At 55.0% G+C, this 14,394-nt stretch overlaps 1 protein-coding gene across 1 annotated transcript; it reads right to left on the reverse strand.

The window, feature by feature from the left end:
- Window positions 1-3,329: 3,329 nt before the first annotated feature.
- Window positions 3,330-12,956, reverse strand: TAS1R3 (taste 1 receptor member 3). Its single transcript, XM_006277795.4, has 7 exons — window positions 12,422-12,956; window positions 9,507-11,732; window positions 8,755-9,055; window positions 7,272-8,051; window positions 6,354-6,557; window positions 5,916-6,036; window positions 3,330-5,524 (listed from the first exon to the last, which is right to left on the reverse strand). The coding sequence occupies exons 2-7, from the start codon at window positions 9,683-9,685 to the stop codon at window positions 4,596-4,598; spliced, it is 2,514 nt and encodes an 837-aa protein (XP_006277857.1). The 5' UTR covers window positions 9,686-11,732; window positions 12,422-12,956; the 3' UTR covers window positions 3,330-4,595.
- Between the last annotated feature and the right edge of the window lie 1,438 nt (window positions 12,957-14,394).

The following is a 14,394-nucleotide window of genomic DNA, read 5'->3' on the forward strand; positions in this document are numbered from 1 at the left end:
ACCTCAATAGATCATCGAGTCCGACCCCCAGCCTGTCTCACAGGCTGTCTTTGCTGTTAACACAGAGTTGGGTGCGTCGGTCTGTACTTCGCGTGGGCTCTGTGGGGATCGGTAACTATTCATGTGGTTAAAAGCTGCTGCCCCTTCTGATTTAGTAAGACAAGCACCCTGGCAGGTCTGATTCCAACAAATTATTTCATGAACCCTGTCCTACTCCTGGCCTTGCACCACAGGCCGGACTCTGTTGTCATGCAGAAGATTAGCCCCACTGGTTGCTGTAGTTACTCCATAGGAGAGAGCAGAACTAGCCCGACGCTCCCTGAACCTTGCAGAGGTGCCACTCTCAGTAGGATGCATTAGAGCCAGCTTCGTTGCTTGGCTTGTCTGGGGTCAAGGTCAGCGGAGATGCCCCGCTGGGAGTCCAGAGTGACAGCGCACAATTTGGGGCTCATTCTCCACGTTTTGGCCCCTTGCAGGCTCATGCACACCCATGCACAGCACGTGCGGGAAGTCGGTGTACAATGCGGCCAGTTCCAAACCCACCGCTTGGAAGGCACGAGTTGTTGCAAGGGTCACAGCAGCTGGCAGAGGACGTGGGCCGCTGACACCCACTTTCTGACACCTGCCGGGATGTGGCAAAAGGCTTTTGTTTGCATAGCTGGTGGAGTTCAGCCATGGGGGCACTCTGGGTATGGACACACTCACAGCTCAGCCAGCAGCACTTGCTGTGTGTAGTGTGATGTGGACTAGGCCTTCATTTCCGTACAATGCCTCAGTTCCCCCTCTGTAAAATGGGCCTAACAAAACATTACTCCCACTTGGAGGAGGCAGGATTATTAATGAACTGACTCCGGCATGCTTGGATTTGGTGAAGATGGATGCCTTAAAAAGCTCCTAGAGAGACCTGTAGAGTGGATGCCTCAAACAGCAGCTCACCTTGGGGGAAAAAGGTCTGTGGTCAGTTCTGTGTCCCCCTCGTATGTAGGTGTGGTTTCAAACTCCCAGTCTTTTGTCGGCAAGGCTCGTGTGATCTCAGGAGAGCTGTGACACTAGATGAGGCCCTGAGCTGCTTGACACAAATAAATGTGGAGCAGTGAGAGTGAATCTGGCCCCAGCAAAGAGGCTTTGACAGGGAGCAGGTGCCTGCCCTCTCCGCTGCCTCTTTTAACTTGGGGAGCAACTCCTGCGGGGTCCCGCTGCAGCTGTCCACAGTGCTGGACAGACATGAGTGGGGTATAGCCCCACTCGGCCTGCACACGAGCGGGAGAAGGGACCTCAGGGAGGGAATGAACTTGGGCACACGTTAGTCGTCTTTATCCTGGGTGCTCTGGCATGGATCTGGTAAAGCACTGGACATGAATGGAGCTCCCTGTATAATATCTACAAAGCCATTGCAGTATCCTCCCTGAAACCTCTGCAGCAATGCCTGCAAACCATTGGTCTTTGACAGCCACTTAGGCCACTCGACATGACTCGCTCTTGCCCAGTTCTCTCCTCACTGAGAATTGGTATCTCCGTTTGCTTTTCGCTTTACGCAGACGCTGCAGACCCATTGGGATGGGAGCCATCTCTTCTGTTTGACAGTGTCCTGTGCCCACGTGCTGGATCCCTGTGTCTGGGAGCCTGCTGTTAATGTTTCCCATACAGGGGAGTAGAAAGACATGCTAATGCGTTGTGGGTCTGATTCTGATGGTGGTTACGGCAGTTTTACACCCATAAAACTCCATTGACATCAGGGGAGTTGCACCACAGTTGAAGGAAGCATTGGGCTCAGAGGACTGAACAGCTTGAACAGCATCTCTTTGCGAGAGAGGCAGCCTGCTGGGCTCTGAGGCAGCTGCTATGCAGCCCCTCCGTGCCCTTAGTCATCTACTCCATCAAGCGACGAAACCAAAGCACAACTTGGCTGAAAACAAATTGCATTTAAATGGCCCCAGGCACCAATATGCCAATCAGCAGAACGGATGGCAGGAGAAAGCCAAGCCTGCAAGTGCTCCTGGGAGGTCCGTGCAGTGCAGTGTACTGAAATGGGCCTGCTGGATGTTGGATTGCCTCTGCCACCCTGTAACAGCTAGTCTCCATTAGCTCTGTCTTTGGCACCTTCCCAGCTAATCAGGGGCTTCACTCTGCTCCAGTGAAATGACTAGGAGGTAGCTTCAAGCCCTATGACCCTAACAGTTTCAAAAGCATCTCTGCCCCGATGCTGTCTGTAAACCCGTTAGCTGGTCTCCGAGCAGATTAAGTGGCTATAATTGTCACGGTCAGCACAGATCGTCTGGCATTACCCACTCCAGCATGGTTTTTTCCAAGCTGTGTTTTTTTTCTTGTCGTCCGAGCTTTATTACAATGCCTAAAATTGGTGGAAATTGAGCCCCCGGTTCCCTTAGGTGTTTTTTGAAGATAGCAGTAGTGTTGCCTTCCAACCTCCAGATATGCTAGCATCCTTTATTAGTTGCTTGCTGCTACCCTTCAGGGTCCCGTACTGCACTTGTGCTTTGAGGTTTATATCGCCATTAAAGAATGTGATCTTTTATCTCCCCCTCCTCCCCACCCCCAACCCAAAACAACCTTGCTTTCTCAGGATTATTGCATTCGAAAGCAAGGTGCATCTCAGGGCACGGTGATAACGCAGCCATGTCATTTCATAGAGCACAGGGGAACTGTGGGTTTGGGGAGTTTTTTGCCCAGTGTAGGGAGGATAGAAGGACCTTGCATGCAACAGAAGAGCAACGTGCCCCAGCCAGGGTGTTTCTGAGCATCTCCGAACCTAGAAATCCCCAAAGAAGATGCTTTGAGGACATCATCAGTTCAGTTTCCCGCAAACCGCTGTACCCATCTCCTTGAAACTTGGCAGGCTTCATGCACTCAGCAGAGGCTACCACCCCTGCAAGTTTCATCCAAATCAGACAAAAAACAAAGTTATAGATATTTCTTTGATTCCCCATTATACCCTATGGCCTAATCTCTGAATTGGCTTTGGAGCCGATTCGAAGCAGGAAACTGTTTCAGAGCTCTGAATCAAATCGCTGGCATCCAAATCAGCTGAATCCGAACCCTGAATTGAATAGTTCCCTATTTGCACAGGCCTAGCGTACACATCTTCTTGCTAGTCTTTTGCATGTTGTGGCTCTAGGAGCATTGGTCTCTGATTTGGTAGAGCACAATTTGCATTTCCTATGTTCACTTCATTTCCATGTCCTTTGCAAATCCATGCTGGTGAAACGCAAACTAGCACAGCCAAATTTGGATGACAAATGTCCCTTGACTATGCAGGGGTTTGGGTTGTAGCCGTGTTGGTCTAAGGACGTAGGCAGACAAGATTCCTTGGGTGAATTTAATATCTTTTATTAGACCAACCCAAATAGTTGAAGAAAAGTTATTAAGCAAGCTTTCAGGTTCAAAACCCTTCGTCAGGCTAAGGAAGTTTCAGCAGTGAGATGGCCTGGATCTCTTAACGCAAAAGGGACGGCACAGAAGACTTGTAAGAAACTTTCATGAAAAATTATCCTGGTCGCTACGATATAAATCCAGAAAAGTGGAAAGTCTTTGACTTGTCACTTTTTAATGAAACAATCCACGGAAACCTAATTAGCAATATGCATGTTCCCATTAGGTGAGCACCCTCATGAAACCCAAGGTGCTGTCCCATAAGCCAGAATGCATCTGTAAGAGGATGTTGTGCTCTATTGATGCAACAGATATACAGGAGAAACGGAGGGTGATGAAAGAGTGACAGCAGCTAAGGACTAATGTAGGCACCTTTTTTTTCTAAACTAGCTGCTGGGAATAGAGGATATGATCCTTGAAGTGGCCTCAAATATGATTCTCACCCTCACAGCCTGCAGAAAAGCAACTTGGTGCTTTATCTTGTCCCTAATCTATCCATCTCCCCCACCCATGCTGGCTCTGGCAAATGTGTGGAGGGGAGCAAGGAAGGATCCAGCCTCCCATAGTCAGCGACCAACTTTCCTGATTCTCAAACCCTCTCAGTCGGATCCAGAGCACCCACGACTTCTATGACGGGCAGTGTCCTCCTCCCTCCTCCACTATTTCCTGTTTCCATATTGCTATTGTATTTCTGTGTCCTGCAGAAAGCAGGGTAGAGTTGCACCTTATAGACTGCAGGAGAGATGTATAAGCTTTTGAAAGCAGCAGTTTGCTTCATCATCGTACTAAGGATCAGCTAGAAACGAACATGCAGAAACATCCTGAGAGAGGCAGCACTTGGTTTGGACATCTGCCCCTGTCGAGAGCCTGGTAATGTTGGAATTATGCTAAGGGAACTGATTCAGACAGAGAAGCATCAAATGGTTTGAGGACTCTTGCTCAGACGACCCTGCGGTGGTCCTGGCTGTGAAAAAGGTATCTGAACGAGCAATTTCATCCTCTAGGGATCAGCTCGTGGAGAGGAAAGACCTACTACTGTTGCGTTTAGGTATCTTCCTTTAGCTCAGCTAGTAGAGCCCTGAAGCTTGAGACCGGGGTTTGAATGTTCAGTCCAAAAGAAAGGGCTGCGCATGTTTCACACCATCACCGTGTCTGCGGGCTGCAGCTCACGTGACAAACCAAACCCCTCTGCCAGCTTTGTCCTCCACTTAGCCAGAGTCCTTGTCCTCTGGTGGCTCCTTGGCGTAGTTCTGGAAACGCTCCAACGTGTTCCAGTCGGGCTTGAACTGGAGGACGTAGCACTTGGGGAGGTAGTTAGCTATAAGGGTGCCCAGGACTACGCTAAGGATGGCGCCCATCTGGGCGACAGGCTTGTAGGTGGGCTTTATGGTGGTATAGGTGGCGATGAAGAAGATCCAGGTTAAGAAATAGGTCAGCATAGTGAACGTGATGCCCCGGGCCACGTTGTACTTCTTGCCTGAGGTCTGCACCATGAACGTGCAGAGGAAGCAGATGAAGGCCATGGCGGTGTTGAAACCATGCACCAAAAGGAAGAAGAGCCAGGACTGTAACTGGCAGTGGACCAGCGTCTCTGTGGGCAGCAGCTTGTAGTCGTACTTCAGCAGGGGAGGGGCACTGCAGAGGGACCCGAGGCACAGCAGGCTCTCGACAAGGAAGCAGAAGGCCACCAGGATCCAGGCTCTCCTCTGGGTCACCCAGGGCAGGAGGGTGCGGGCACAGCTCTTGAACTCCGTCACCAGGGCAATCTGGAGCGACTTGACGAGGAGGGTGGAGAAGCAGATGCTGAGGCACAGGGCGTAGATGGGCTGGTATATCAGGCAGATGTAATCCCTGGGCTTCCCTACATACAAGATGGTGCTTACGCTCATCAGCGAGAGGCTGAGCAAGGTGCAGATGCTCATCCAGCCCCCGGCCGCCTGCACCAGGGGGGTGCTGAGGTTCCTGTAGAAGAGGGCAGCTGCCAGGCAGCTCAGGGCCAGGGCAGCGAATGTCAGGATGAGAAAGCCAATGGTGAGCGGCTCCCCCCAGAAGAGGTACCTCTCGGTCCGGTCCCAGCACTGGATGCTTTGAGCCGGCGACCACTGGTGCTGGGAGCAGGGAATGCAGAACCTCTCTTCTGCAAAGAGCCAGGAGAAGGCAGTGATGGCCTCGTGCCCCTGCCCCTGAGATCATAGAGCATGCAGGGCCCCTGGATCATGGCGGCCCAATCCCCTTCCTCTCCAAACTCCCATGCTTTCTGCTTTCACTCCCTTCCCCTGATCTCCCCCCTCCACACACACACACGTATGCATGCACATCGCTTCTAGCCGCTCTCCCACCATTCAATCCCATGTCTGCAGTGGAAGTGCCAGCACTTGAGTCCTGCAGGGTGAGACCAGGCACTGGGGCATCCACTTCTGTCCCTCCTGCACACAGGCCACATCTTTGGTGCAGGGAAGAGCACAGAACCAGACCCCAGGTTATCTCTGCTCTCTCGAGTGGGGGGCCAGCGAGGCAGCGGCACTCACCCTTGCTGTCCTTGTAGGTGTTTATGGGGCAGTCGATGCAGTCGTAACAGCAGAGGTGGAAGCCCTTCACTCTTCTCAACTGCCCTGGCTTGCAGTGGCTGAAGCAGGTGGACATTGGGTTCTGGATGACAAGGGGGAGGGTCGTGGTCAGGCCTGAGCAGCTGGCCTCGGCATGCACTGGAACAAGTTAGCTGTGGGTGGGCTCTCCAGTCCTTACTGGACTGGACTGGAGCTGTTCAGCTGTGTGTCTTGTTCCCTCCACAGCTCAGGGAGAGTCTCATTTCCAGCACACAGCTGGGGTCTGTGATAGGACCAGGAGGAACTGGGTTCAGAGAAAGCAGCCCTGGTCGACAGCCCTGAGCAGGGAGCTGAAGGTGAGGTACGGTATTCCCATCATCATCCTCATCTCTTCCCCCCCGCCCCGCTGCCCCTCGTTACCTTGTTATCCTCAGTGTGGAACTGGATCAGGGAGTTGTTGATGGACAGGGAGTTCTCGTATTTCCCGACGGAGACGTGGTGGAGGGTGTGGTTCTGCCAGCTCCACAGCAAGATCTCATAGCCCATGTTGGTGCTCTGCGACTGGTCGAACTTGAAGCTGTAGTTATGCACCTCGAACTGAAGCATCCTCATGACCTCCAGCAGCTGCCGGAGGAAGGGGGACACACGACTGGCCACGGGCTCTGGAGGAGCAGGGCTGACAGCCTGGGCACGGATGCTCATGGGTGGAGCACGGTAGCAGAAGGGGGATGGGGGAGTCGTTCATCGCAGCCACAGGCTCCCGAGCACCTGGAGAGCGGCAGGGGGCTGGAAGGAACGTCCCCATCCCTGTTTTTTTAGCAGTAGCCTTTGTATGGTGCTAACTCTGGGACAAGGCAAACAGTAACTACACCAACTGTAGGGGCCAGGACTGGTGCAGGGGGCTAAGATGTTGGCTCTACTCCAGTTCCTGGGGTGACCTTGGCAAATCACTTGCTGCCCTGGGCCTCCATTTCCTGATTTGTAAAGCGTGGCCGATGCTCCCGTGTGAAGTGCTGTGCCAGCAGGACACCCCGTTGCTCTGTATTTATTGCACCTGGGGGTCAGTCCTTGCTGGACCAGTAGCACCAGGGTCAAGCATCAGGTCAATGGCAGGACCAAGGATTGAGCCCTAGTCTTCTAGCTCTGCAGCCACCCCAGGACCACACTGTGCTAGGCAGGGCAGGGCCAGGAGGGGGGACCAGATAAGGCAGCAGTCTGGTCCTCTACAGCTAATCTGTGCTGCCCAGAGCATGGATGTGGGACAGGGAAGAGGACAAAGCCCGCTCGCGGATAGGGAAGGAGCCTGTAGGGTGACGCAGGGACCCGGCCCTCACTCACCTGCCAGGATTTGATGGGCACCGTGGAGCACCTGTCCTTTGTGCAGCCGAGCACCTTGTGCAGGGCATGGGCCACGCTGTACACAGCCATGTACACCGCGTAGGTCTGCCGGTGCATCACCAAGGAGGCCACATCCTGCCAGCTGACGTGGTCGCAGTGCTCGCACTGCGGGCCCAGCACCCCCGACTCCATTTGGCGGCTCCACTCCCGGGAGGCCTGGCAGAAGCTCTCCTGCTGGATGGAGGTGAAGAGCTGGGCGACATACTCCTCAAAGCCGAGTACCTTGCCACCTTTGATGATGAAACCGATGACAGTCCCGATGGTGCGGATGTGAGGGATGGAGATGATGATGTCAGACATCACCCAGGCCTCGGTGGCAATCCAGACTTTCGGGCTCAGCCCCTTCTTGATGCAGCGCTCCAGCAGGGTCTGCGCTGGGCGGTCGATGGAGAAGAGCACGACGACGTTCACCTGGGTGGAGTTGATGTATTTAATCACCTCGTCCAGCTTGTCCCAGGGGTTCGGGTCCAACCAGTCAGTGGGGATGACACCCTCATAGGCGATGCAGATCCCGTAGCTGGTGGCCAAGTTGGTGAAGAGGCTGAGCCCCTCGCGGCCATACTCATCATCGCTCCCGATGACGGCAATCCAGTTCCACTCGAACCTTTTGAGCAGGTGGATCATGGCCTTCACCTGCAGCTTGTCGCTGGGCACCGTGCGGAAGAAGGAGGGGTACAGCTCGCTGTTGCTCAGTTTGTCGGCGCTGGCTCCATAGCTGACCTAGAGGGAAAGGCTGAAGCTGAGTCTGGGGGCTGCTAGGATAAAAACCGGCGACTTCCCTCTGCCGAGGAGCTGCCACTGCCACTTGCTTCCTCCCTCGTGCTGCCCTTTCACTCGGTTCAAACGGGGCGTCTTGCCTGTGCAAGGGTCCGGCCTCCCCCTCATCCCTCTGGTCACAGAGGGCTTCATGCTGGAAGGGCTGAGCCCCCACGAGTCCTACAAGCCCCAAAAGAAATCAGGAGTGCGCAGTCCCTGGCAGCGAGCAGCGTTCACCTCCATTAGACCAACAACTGCTACTGGAACAAGAAGGGGCCTTCGGTCTTTGGATGCATCTGCTGCCCCAACACAGCCCCTTCCTTGCTTGGCTCTCTCACTGCCGCCTTTGCACCTCCTAGTCCAGAACAGATTTATCCCCACGACACACCTGGGCTGTAGCACAGTGCCGGGAAACTGAGGCACAGAGGAGCCAATCCAGAGGGTGTGAAGGTATTTGAGCTCCCCTGGAGTCAGGCTGGGTATTTTCATGCCTGTGCATGCACTGCCCAGGCTGAGGGACTTGCCCAGGATCACACGGGGGACTGAGCTCAGACCTCCCCAAGTTCGCAGGCCAGTGCTCTAACCACTGGCCCATCCCTCCTTTGACAGCTGCTGGGCCAGATCTCTGGTCCTGCCCAGAATGAGTGAGCCTTGGTCGCACCGTTACCTGCGGGGTCAGGAAGAAGCTGAAGAGCTTGGCCGTCGCCATGCAGAGGTCTGACGTGTGGGGCCCGATCACAGCAGCCACGCGGGGCTGGTAGTCGGTGTAGTTGCACAGGACGTCGATCGCGGCGCTGCGCTCCTGGGTCAGGAAGAGCAGGCTGGGCTGCAGGGCCACCACGGGCTCGAAGCAGCTGTCGTAGATCTCGTAGCCCAGCTGGACGCCCGGGAGCAGCGACGTGGAGTTGTTGATCTCATCCACGGTAAACTTCATGCCCAGAGCCCAGATTAGCCCTGTGGCATATAACCTGCAGAGAGAGGAGGCAGCACAGCAGGGACCCCTACCTCCCTGCCTCTCCCACAGCCAGGGACAGCAGGACCCTCGTGTGAAGGAGGAATTTCCTTCTTGCTCTGTGACCCCTGGGCAGCTCCTGATGGGAGTAGCTCTGCCAACCAAATTGGCTGAGCCTGCCTGTCACTGGGCCAGCTCTGGAGCAGGGCATCACTAGTGTGGCGGGACCTTTGCCGTCTATTGCCTGAGGCTCCCTGGGCACTTCTGCAGCAAATCTCTTTGGCTGCACAGCCGGGTTGGCAGATGCGTTACCTGTGATTCAGTGATTTGGCAACTTTGCTGGGAGGGGGGAATATCACAGGAGAAACCCAGGGGCGATCAGGACCCCGTGTTCTTGGCTTGACCTTTGGGCATGGGGGTGCTGCAGCCTTCAGGTCTGCTCTGCCCGGACCCCGACCCCAACCTACCTTTCACACGCGACAGCTGTGGGCTCCACCCGCGTGCTGAGGTTCACGGTGTTAATGCCGAATGGGAACAACCCTCCCAGGATGTAGTGGCCAGGCCTCTTGAACTGAGCCGACATGCACGTGAGCTCGCGGGCTGCCACGCTGCCAGAGCTCAGGAGCAGCAGCAGGATGCTGGCCATGGCTTCGCTGTCCTGCAGCCGATGCTTGGAGGGGTGTTTAAAAAGGCAGAGGTTTGGGGATGGATGGAGGGGGTGGCATCAGCAAGCCCTGGGGGCTCTTGCTGAGGAGAGTGCCGGGAGGGGAGTGGGACACTGGAGAATTTGCTTAGCAAAGTGCATTCAAGGAGGGATTTTGTGTTCGGCGCTCGGCAGTCAAATGCACAGCACTGCCCTCCCGGCGTCATCTGCAAACCACGAGCCCAACCCCAGGTGCCATCTCAGTGAGGAGCCTTTGTGCAGGGGCAGGTGAGGAGGAGGTGGCATGGGGGAGACTGGCGCTGCTCTGAACCAAGCTGGCTTTGCATAAAAAGAAAAAGCCTTTGCAGCGGGTTTTGGAGGCTGCCACCTGCTTGCAAATTCCAGGGACGCCCCATCCGGCATCTTGGCCACTGTCAGGCTTCTCCCCGAGAGCGCCCGAGCGAAAGGCCTGGTCCGGTACGGTGCTGGGTGCCTTCTGGTTGTAACCACATTGCGTAGCGAGAGCTCGGGAGTTGGTCTGTCTGTCTGTCTGTCAGGGGGGTTTGCCTCCCTCAAGCGATGCTGCCACTCCATCCTTCTGTTGGAGTGACGTGGCTGCGTACGGTGGCGATGGCCTTATACCCATGGGCCAGGGTGCTCAAGGTGGGGAGTGAGGCAGGTGCTCAACTTGGGGATACCCGGTGGGGGTCTGAAGCTCAGAAACTGGGGAGCATCTGCTCTCAGGTCTCACGTTGGGTGGAAGGACTGACTGCTGGAGCACGTTGCCCAGCCCCTGCTGGGGTTTCCCCCAGTTCCTCTGACCTGCCCATTGACTTGTGTGGCTTGCAGTGCTTAGCCCAGGGCTGGGAAATGCTCCCAAGCAAGTCAGAGAGGACACAGGCACCCCCAAATCTTACTGGGCTACAGGGGGGGGGTTGTTTTGTAGTAGCACCTGGAGACCCTACTTGAGATCGGGGCCCCATTGTGCCGGGTCCTGTGTAAGTGCATGGGAGAGGCTGTCCCCACCCTGAAAAGTAACAGTCTAGGCTGATGGAGGGGTGGAAGGGAGAAATGGGGCATTTGGGGGTGACCTTGTCAGAAGCCAAAGCCATTGAAAGGCAACAAGCTTCTATAGGCTGAAGGCACTCTGAGCATGAGACTTGGACTCCTAAATCACTTGGGCATTTTTAAATGCTTCTCTCTCTGGCCTGCCTAGGGGTACCCAGTGTCTGTGGCAGAGCTAGCTCAGCCCGCACAGCTCCTAATCTGGCACCATAACCCCAGGACTGTTTTGCCTCTCCTGCTACCACCCATCAGCAGCAGATGCACGTGCTCGCCTTGTCTCAGCGCTGAGCAGCCCAGCTGTAAGACAGGACTGCTGCAGAAGGGTTCGAGTTCGAGCAGCGGTTCCAGTCGTCTGTCCCTTCCTACTAAGTCAATAATTCATTTGGATGGGCAGAAAAAGGGGGAAAAAGGAAAGGGATGGAAAGCAAGAAAAATGGTTGGCAGTTGAGACTGTAAATATCCCATATCTTTTGCAATAAAAGGCTTCAGTGGGGACCATTAATCAGTCACAGCAAGCACCAGCTGTGCCGCTCTGAGGGACCTGGGATATGATTTCCTGGCAGGGCCTGATCAGTCATCGTGCGCTGCAGTGACAGATCACAAGGATGCGCCACGCTGCTGCGCCGGGAAGAGCGGACCCGGCTTCTTGCTTCCGGCCAGGTGGGGCCTAGCAAGTGAGCTGGGCTTTGCTTTGTGTCGAACCTGCAAAGCTGGGTCGTTGGTCATTGGGACATGTCTGCTCCGTCGAACTTACCTCTGCTGCGGGGGTCCGCCCTGCCTCTGCTATGGCTGGTGCAGGGAGACGGCAGGACTTGGACCCTTCCTAAGTGCTTCCTACCCAGGGAAACACCGTCCATAGTGACCGACGGGACGATGGGCAGATGGGAGTCGGGGTCAGGACTCCTGGGTTCTGGCCTTGGGATTGCTGTCCCTTTACTGCTTGATCTGCGAGAGGTGACTTCCTACCCTCCAGGCTGCAGTTTACCTGTTAGGGAGATGATTCTGTTGCTACCTATCTCCGAGGGGCATTTCCAAGAACCTAAAAAGAGGCTAACAGGTCTAGAAAACGTGGCGTAGGAGAAAAGGTTGGGAGAGGAGGTTGTTGGAAAGAGAACACAGACCAGTTGGAGAAGGATGAATGAGTTTGCTGTGCAACAAGGGGGACTTAAATTGGAGATTGGGAAGAACTTTCTGCCCATAAGGATGGTCGAGCACGGGAACAGGTAGTTACGGAAGTGAAGTGGGAGTGAGACAAAGCCTCTTCGGGGATGGTTTCGCCAGGGCTGGTGCAGCCTCGTGCAGGGGGTTGGACTAGATTATCTCCAGACGTCCCCGGCAGCCCTATGGTTTTATGAGCAGAGGAACCCTTCTCGGCGCACAGTGCATGGGGTGTGATGGCTCCATGTTTAAGCCTTTCCAGCTGGCACAGCCAGGGAATGAACCCTCCATACCCCCGAAGAACCGGGGAGTGGCAAACCTTCCCCGGGGAGCAGGGGAGCCAAGCCATGCATTTCTGCAGTGCAGAAGCCAAAGGGAATTGAAGGCGTCTATGACACCAGCCCACGCTGCCCACAATAGCTGAGACAACGGCCAAGGACCGCTCTCTGGAGGCCATCCCAGCAGTGTGCCCTTGCCCAGGAGCTGGGTTTGGCAGTAAAGCAGAGTGGTCCTCACCTTGCTCAGTTAGCCTGTGGGGTCTGGCTGAGGCCATCCTACATGCTCAGGGCCTGGCTCCGTTCACTCTCATCAGCCCATCCAGGCTAGACCCATTCGCAGAAACAGGTGCTCGTGTATCCCGAGACGCGTGTCTGGCTGGAATATGCTCCCACCTGCCCTCCAGATTGCAGGGCCATAGCCCGCCTTCCCCGGCCCTTGCCTTCTCCCCTCTCTCTCCCTCTCCACTGCATGTTGGCTCTTTTCCTGCGATGAAGGTTGTTTGCCGCTTGCTGCAGTGACTCTGCGGCAGGATGAATGGGAGCGTGTGATAAGGAGCCTTATTCTGGGCCCCGGCTACTGCTTATCTCCGGCAGACGTTGTGTGCACAAAAGGGGCCCTGAATAGGACAGCAGCAGCTCAGGGCCTGTTAGCGAAACCAGACCGTCCTCTGCGAGGCGAGAGCAGGCGTTGCCAGGGAATGGTCAGTTCTGCTGCCCTTGGACCTGATCTTCCCCTTCTGCTAAGCCATTGCTATGTTTGAACTGGAAGGGAAATCCATCAGCTCACAGGTGGGCACGCAGAGTCCCCTTTGCACACGCGTGGGCAGAGATGACGTGGTGACCAGTCACCCCACATGTGCTTCCTAGGCTCCCCTGGGCATGCACTAACCAGTCACTCCAGGCCCTCGCCTCCCCTGCCTTGACTGACGGTGTGATGGGGGTTTCCGCTCTTGCTGGTGTTGTGCTTTCCAGCTGGGTGCAAGGGGTTGATGTGGCTGTCTGCGCCAATCTTTGAGTCGCCGGCTGCCTCTGAACGCAGGGGGCTGGATCCACGGCACGGGGTCTGCGCTCACACGGGTGGGATGTGCAAGCCCTGCGCTCGCAGGCAGAATCGAGACCGGGTCTTGACTTCTCTTCAGACTCGGGTCTGGATTGGGACCATGCCCACCTGCATGTACCAGGAGGGAGGGGTGAGCATTAGAAAGCCCCTTAGCCGCTCTGCCTGGGATGAGTGTGTCCCCCTGTGCAGAGCAAAGTCACACTATGGTTTAGACTTGCCTGAAGCCCTTGAGAGACTCCCTTCAGCTAGCAGATACGAAATGAAAATGCTCTGTCGTTACAACAAATACAGCCCCTTCCTCACTTGGTTCTTTGAGAGAGCTCACTTTAAACACCAAAGCAATTCAGGTGGGCACAAATGCCCTCTTCCCCCCCAGCCCCAGCTCAAACCAGGTGAAGACTTCAGTGCAATGGCAAAGGCTGGCAATCTGGGCCCATGATTAGTGTCACGTGCAGGGGCAGCGGTAACGAGACTGCAGGCCCCGGCGCCTTTCAGACAAGGCTGCTCCGTGACTCCGAGTTAACGACGCTGTCGTTTGCCTCCCAAATAAGTGCTGTAGCTCATGTTCCTTATTGAGCAATTACAGAGGAATTATATATCTCCCAGTCGCTTCAGATACGGGGGCAGCCAATAACTCTTCTCTCGCCTGTCACTTGCTCATTTTACATCGAGGTCGTGCTGTTCCTTTAAGTAATAATTCCCATCCCTGGTGGGTCATAAACTCTCGCTATTGCTGTGATAAATCGAAGGGGCTTGGGGAGCCGATTAAAGCATGCACAATTGTATTTGACATCTCAAGTTTCATTGTGGGACGGAGCCGACCTCAGGGTTATTTTTCTGCTCTCACCAGCAGTTCAAGGGGACGACGGGTGAGAGAAGTTCTGGAACGGAGATGTTTTACCTGGTAAATTCACTTTTTTCCACCTGCCTAGGGCCAGTCCTGATTTTCCTGCCAAACCTGATGCTGGGGGTGCATTGACAAAGAATGTGAATTTGCCGGGGGTGTGGATGCCAAAGGCTTTCTATAAGCTCCTGGGGAAAGGGACAGCAATAAAAATGCCATCCAACTCCATTTTAGAAATCCCAAGTGATGGGACTTGTTTCATTAAGACAGTCAGTCAATGGGCAGTTGATGGTCCCTGCTCAAACCC

This window comes from Alligator mississippiensis, chromosome 13, assembly GCF_030867095.1.
Source record: "Alligator mississippiensis isolate rAllMis1 chromosome 13, rAllMis1, whole genome shotgun sequence".
NCBI lineage: Eukaryota > Metazoa > Chordata > Crocodylia > Alligatoridae > Alligator > Alligator mississippiensis.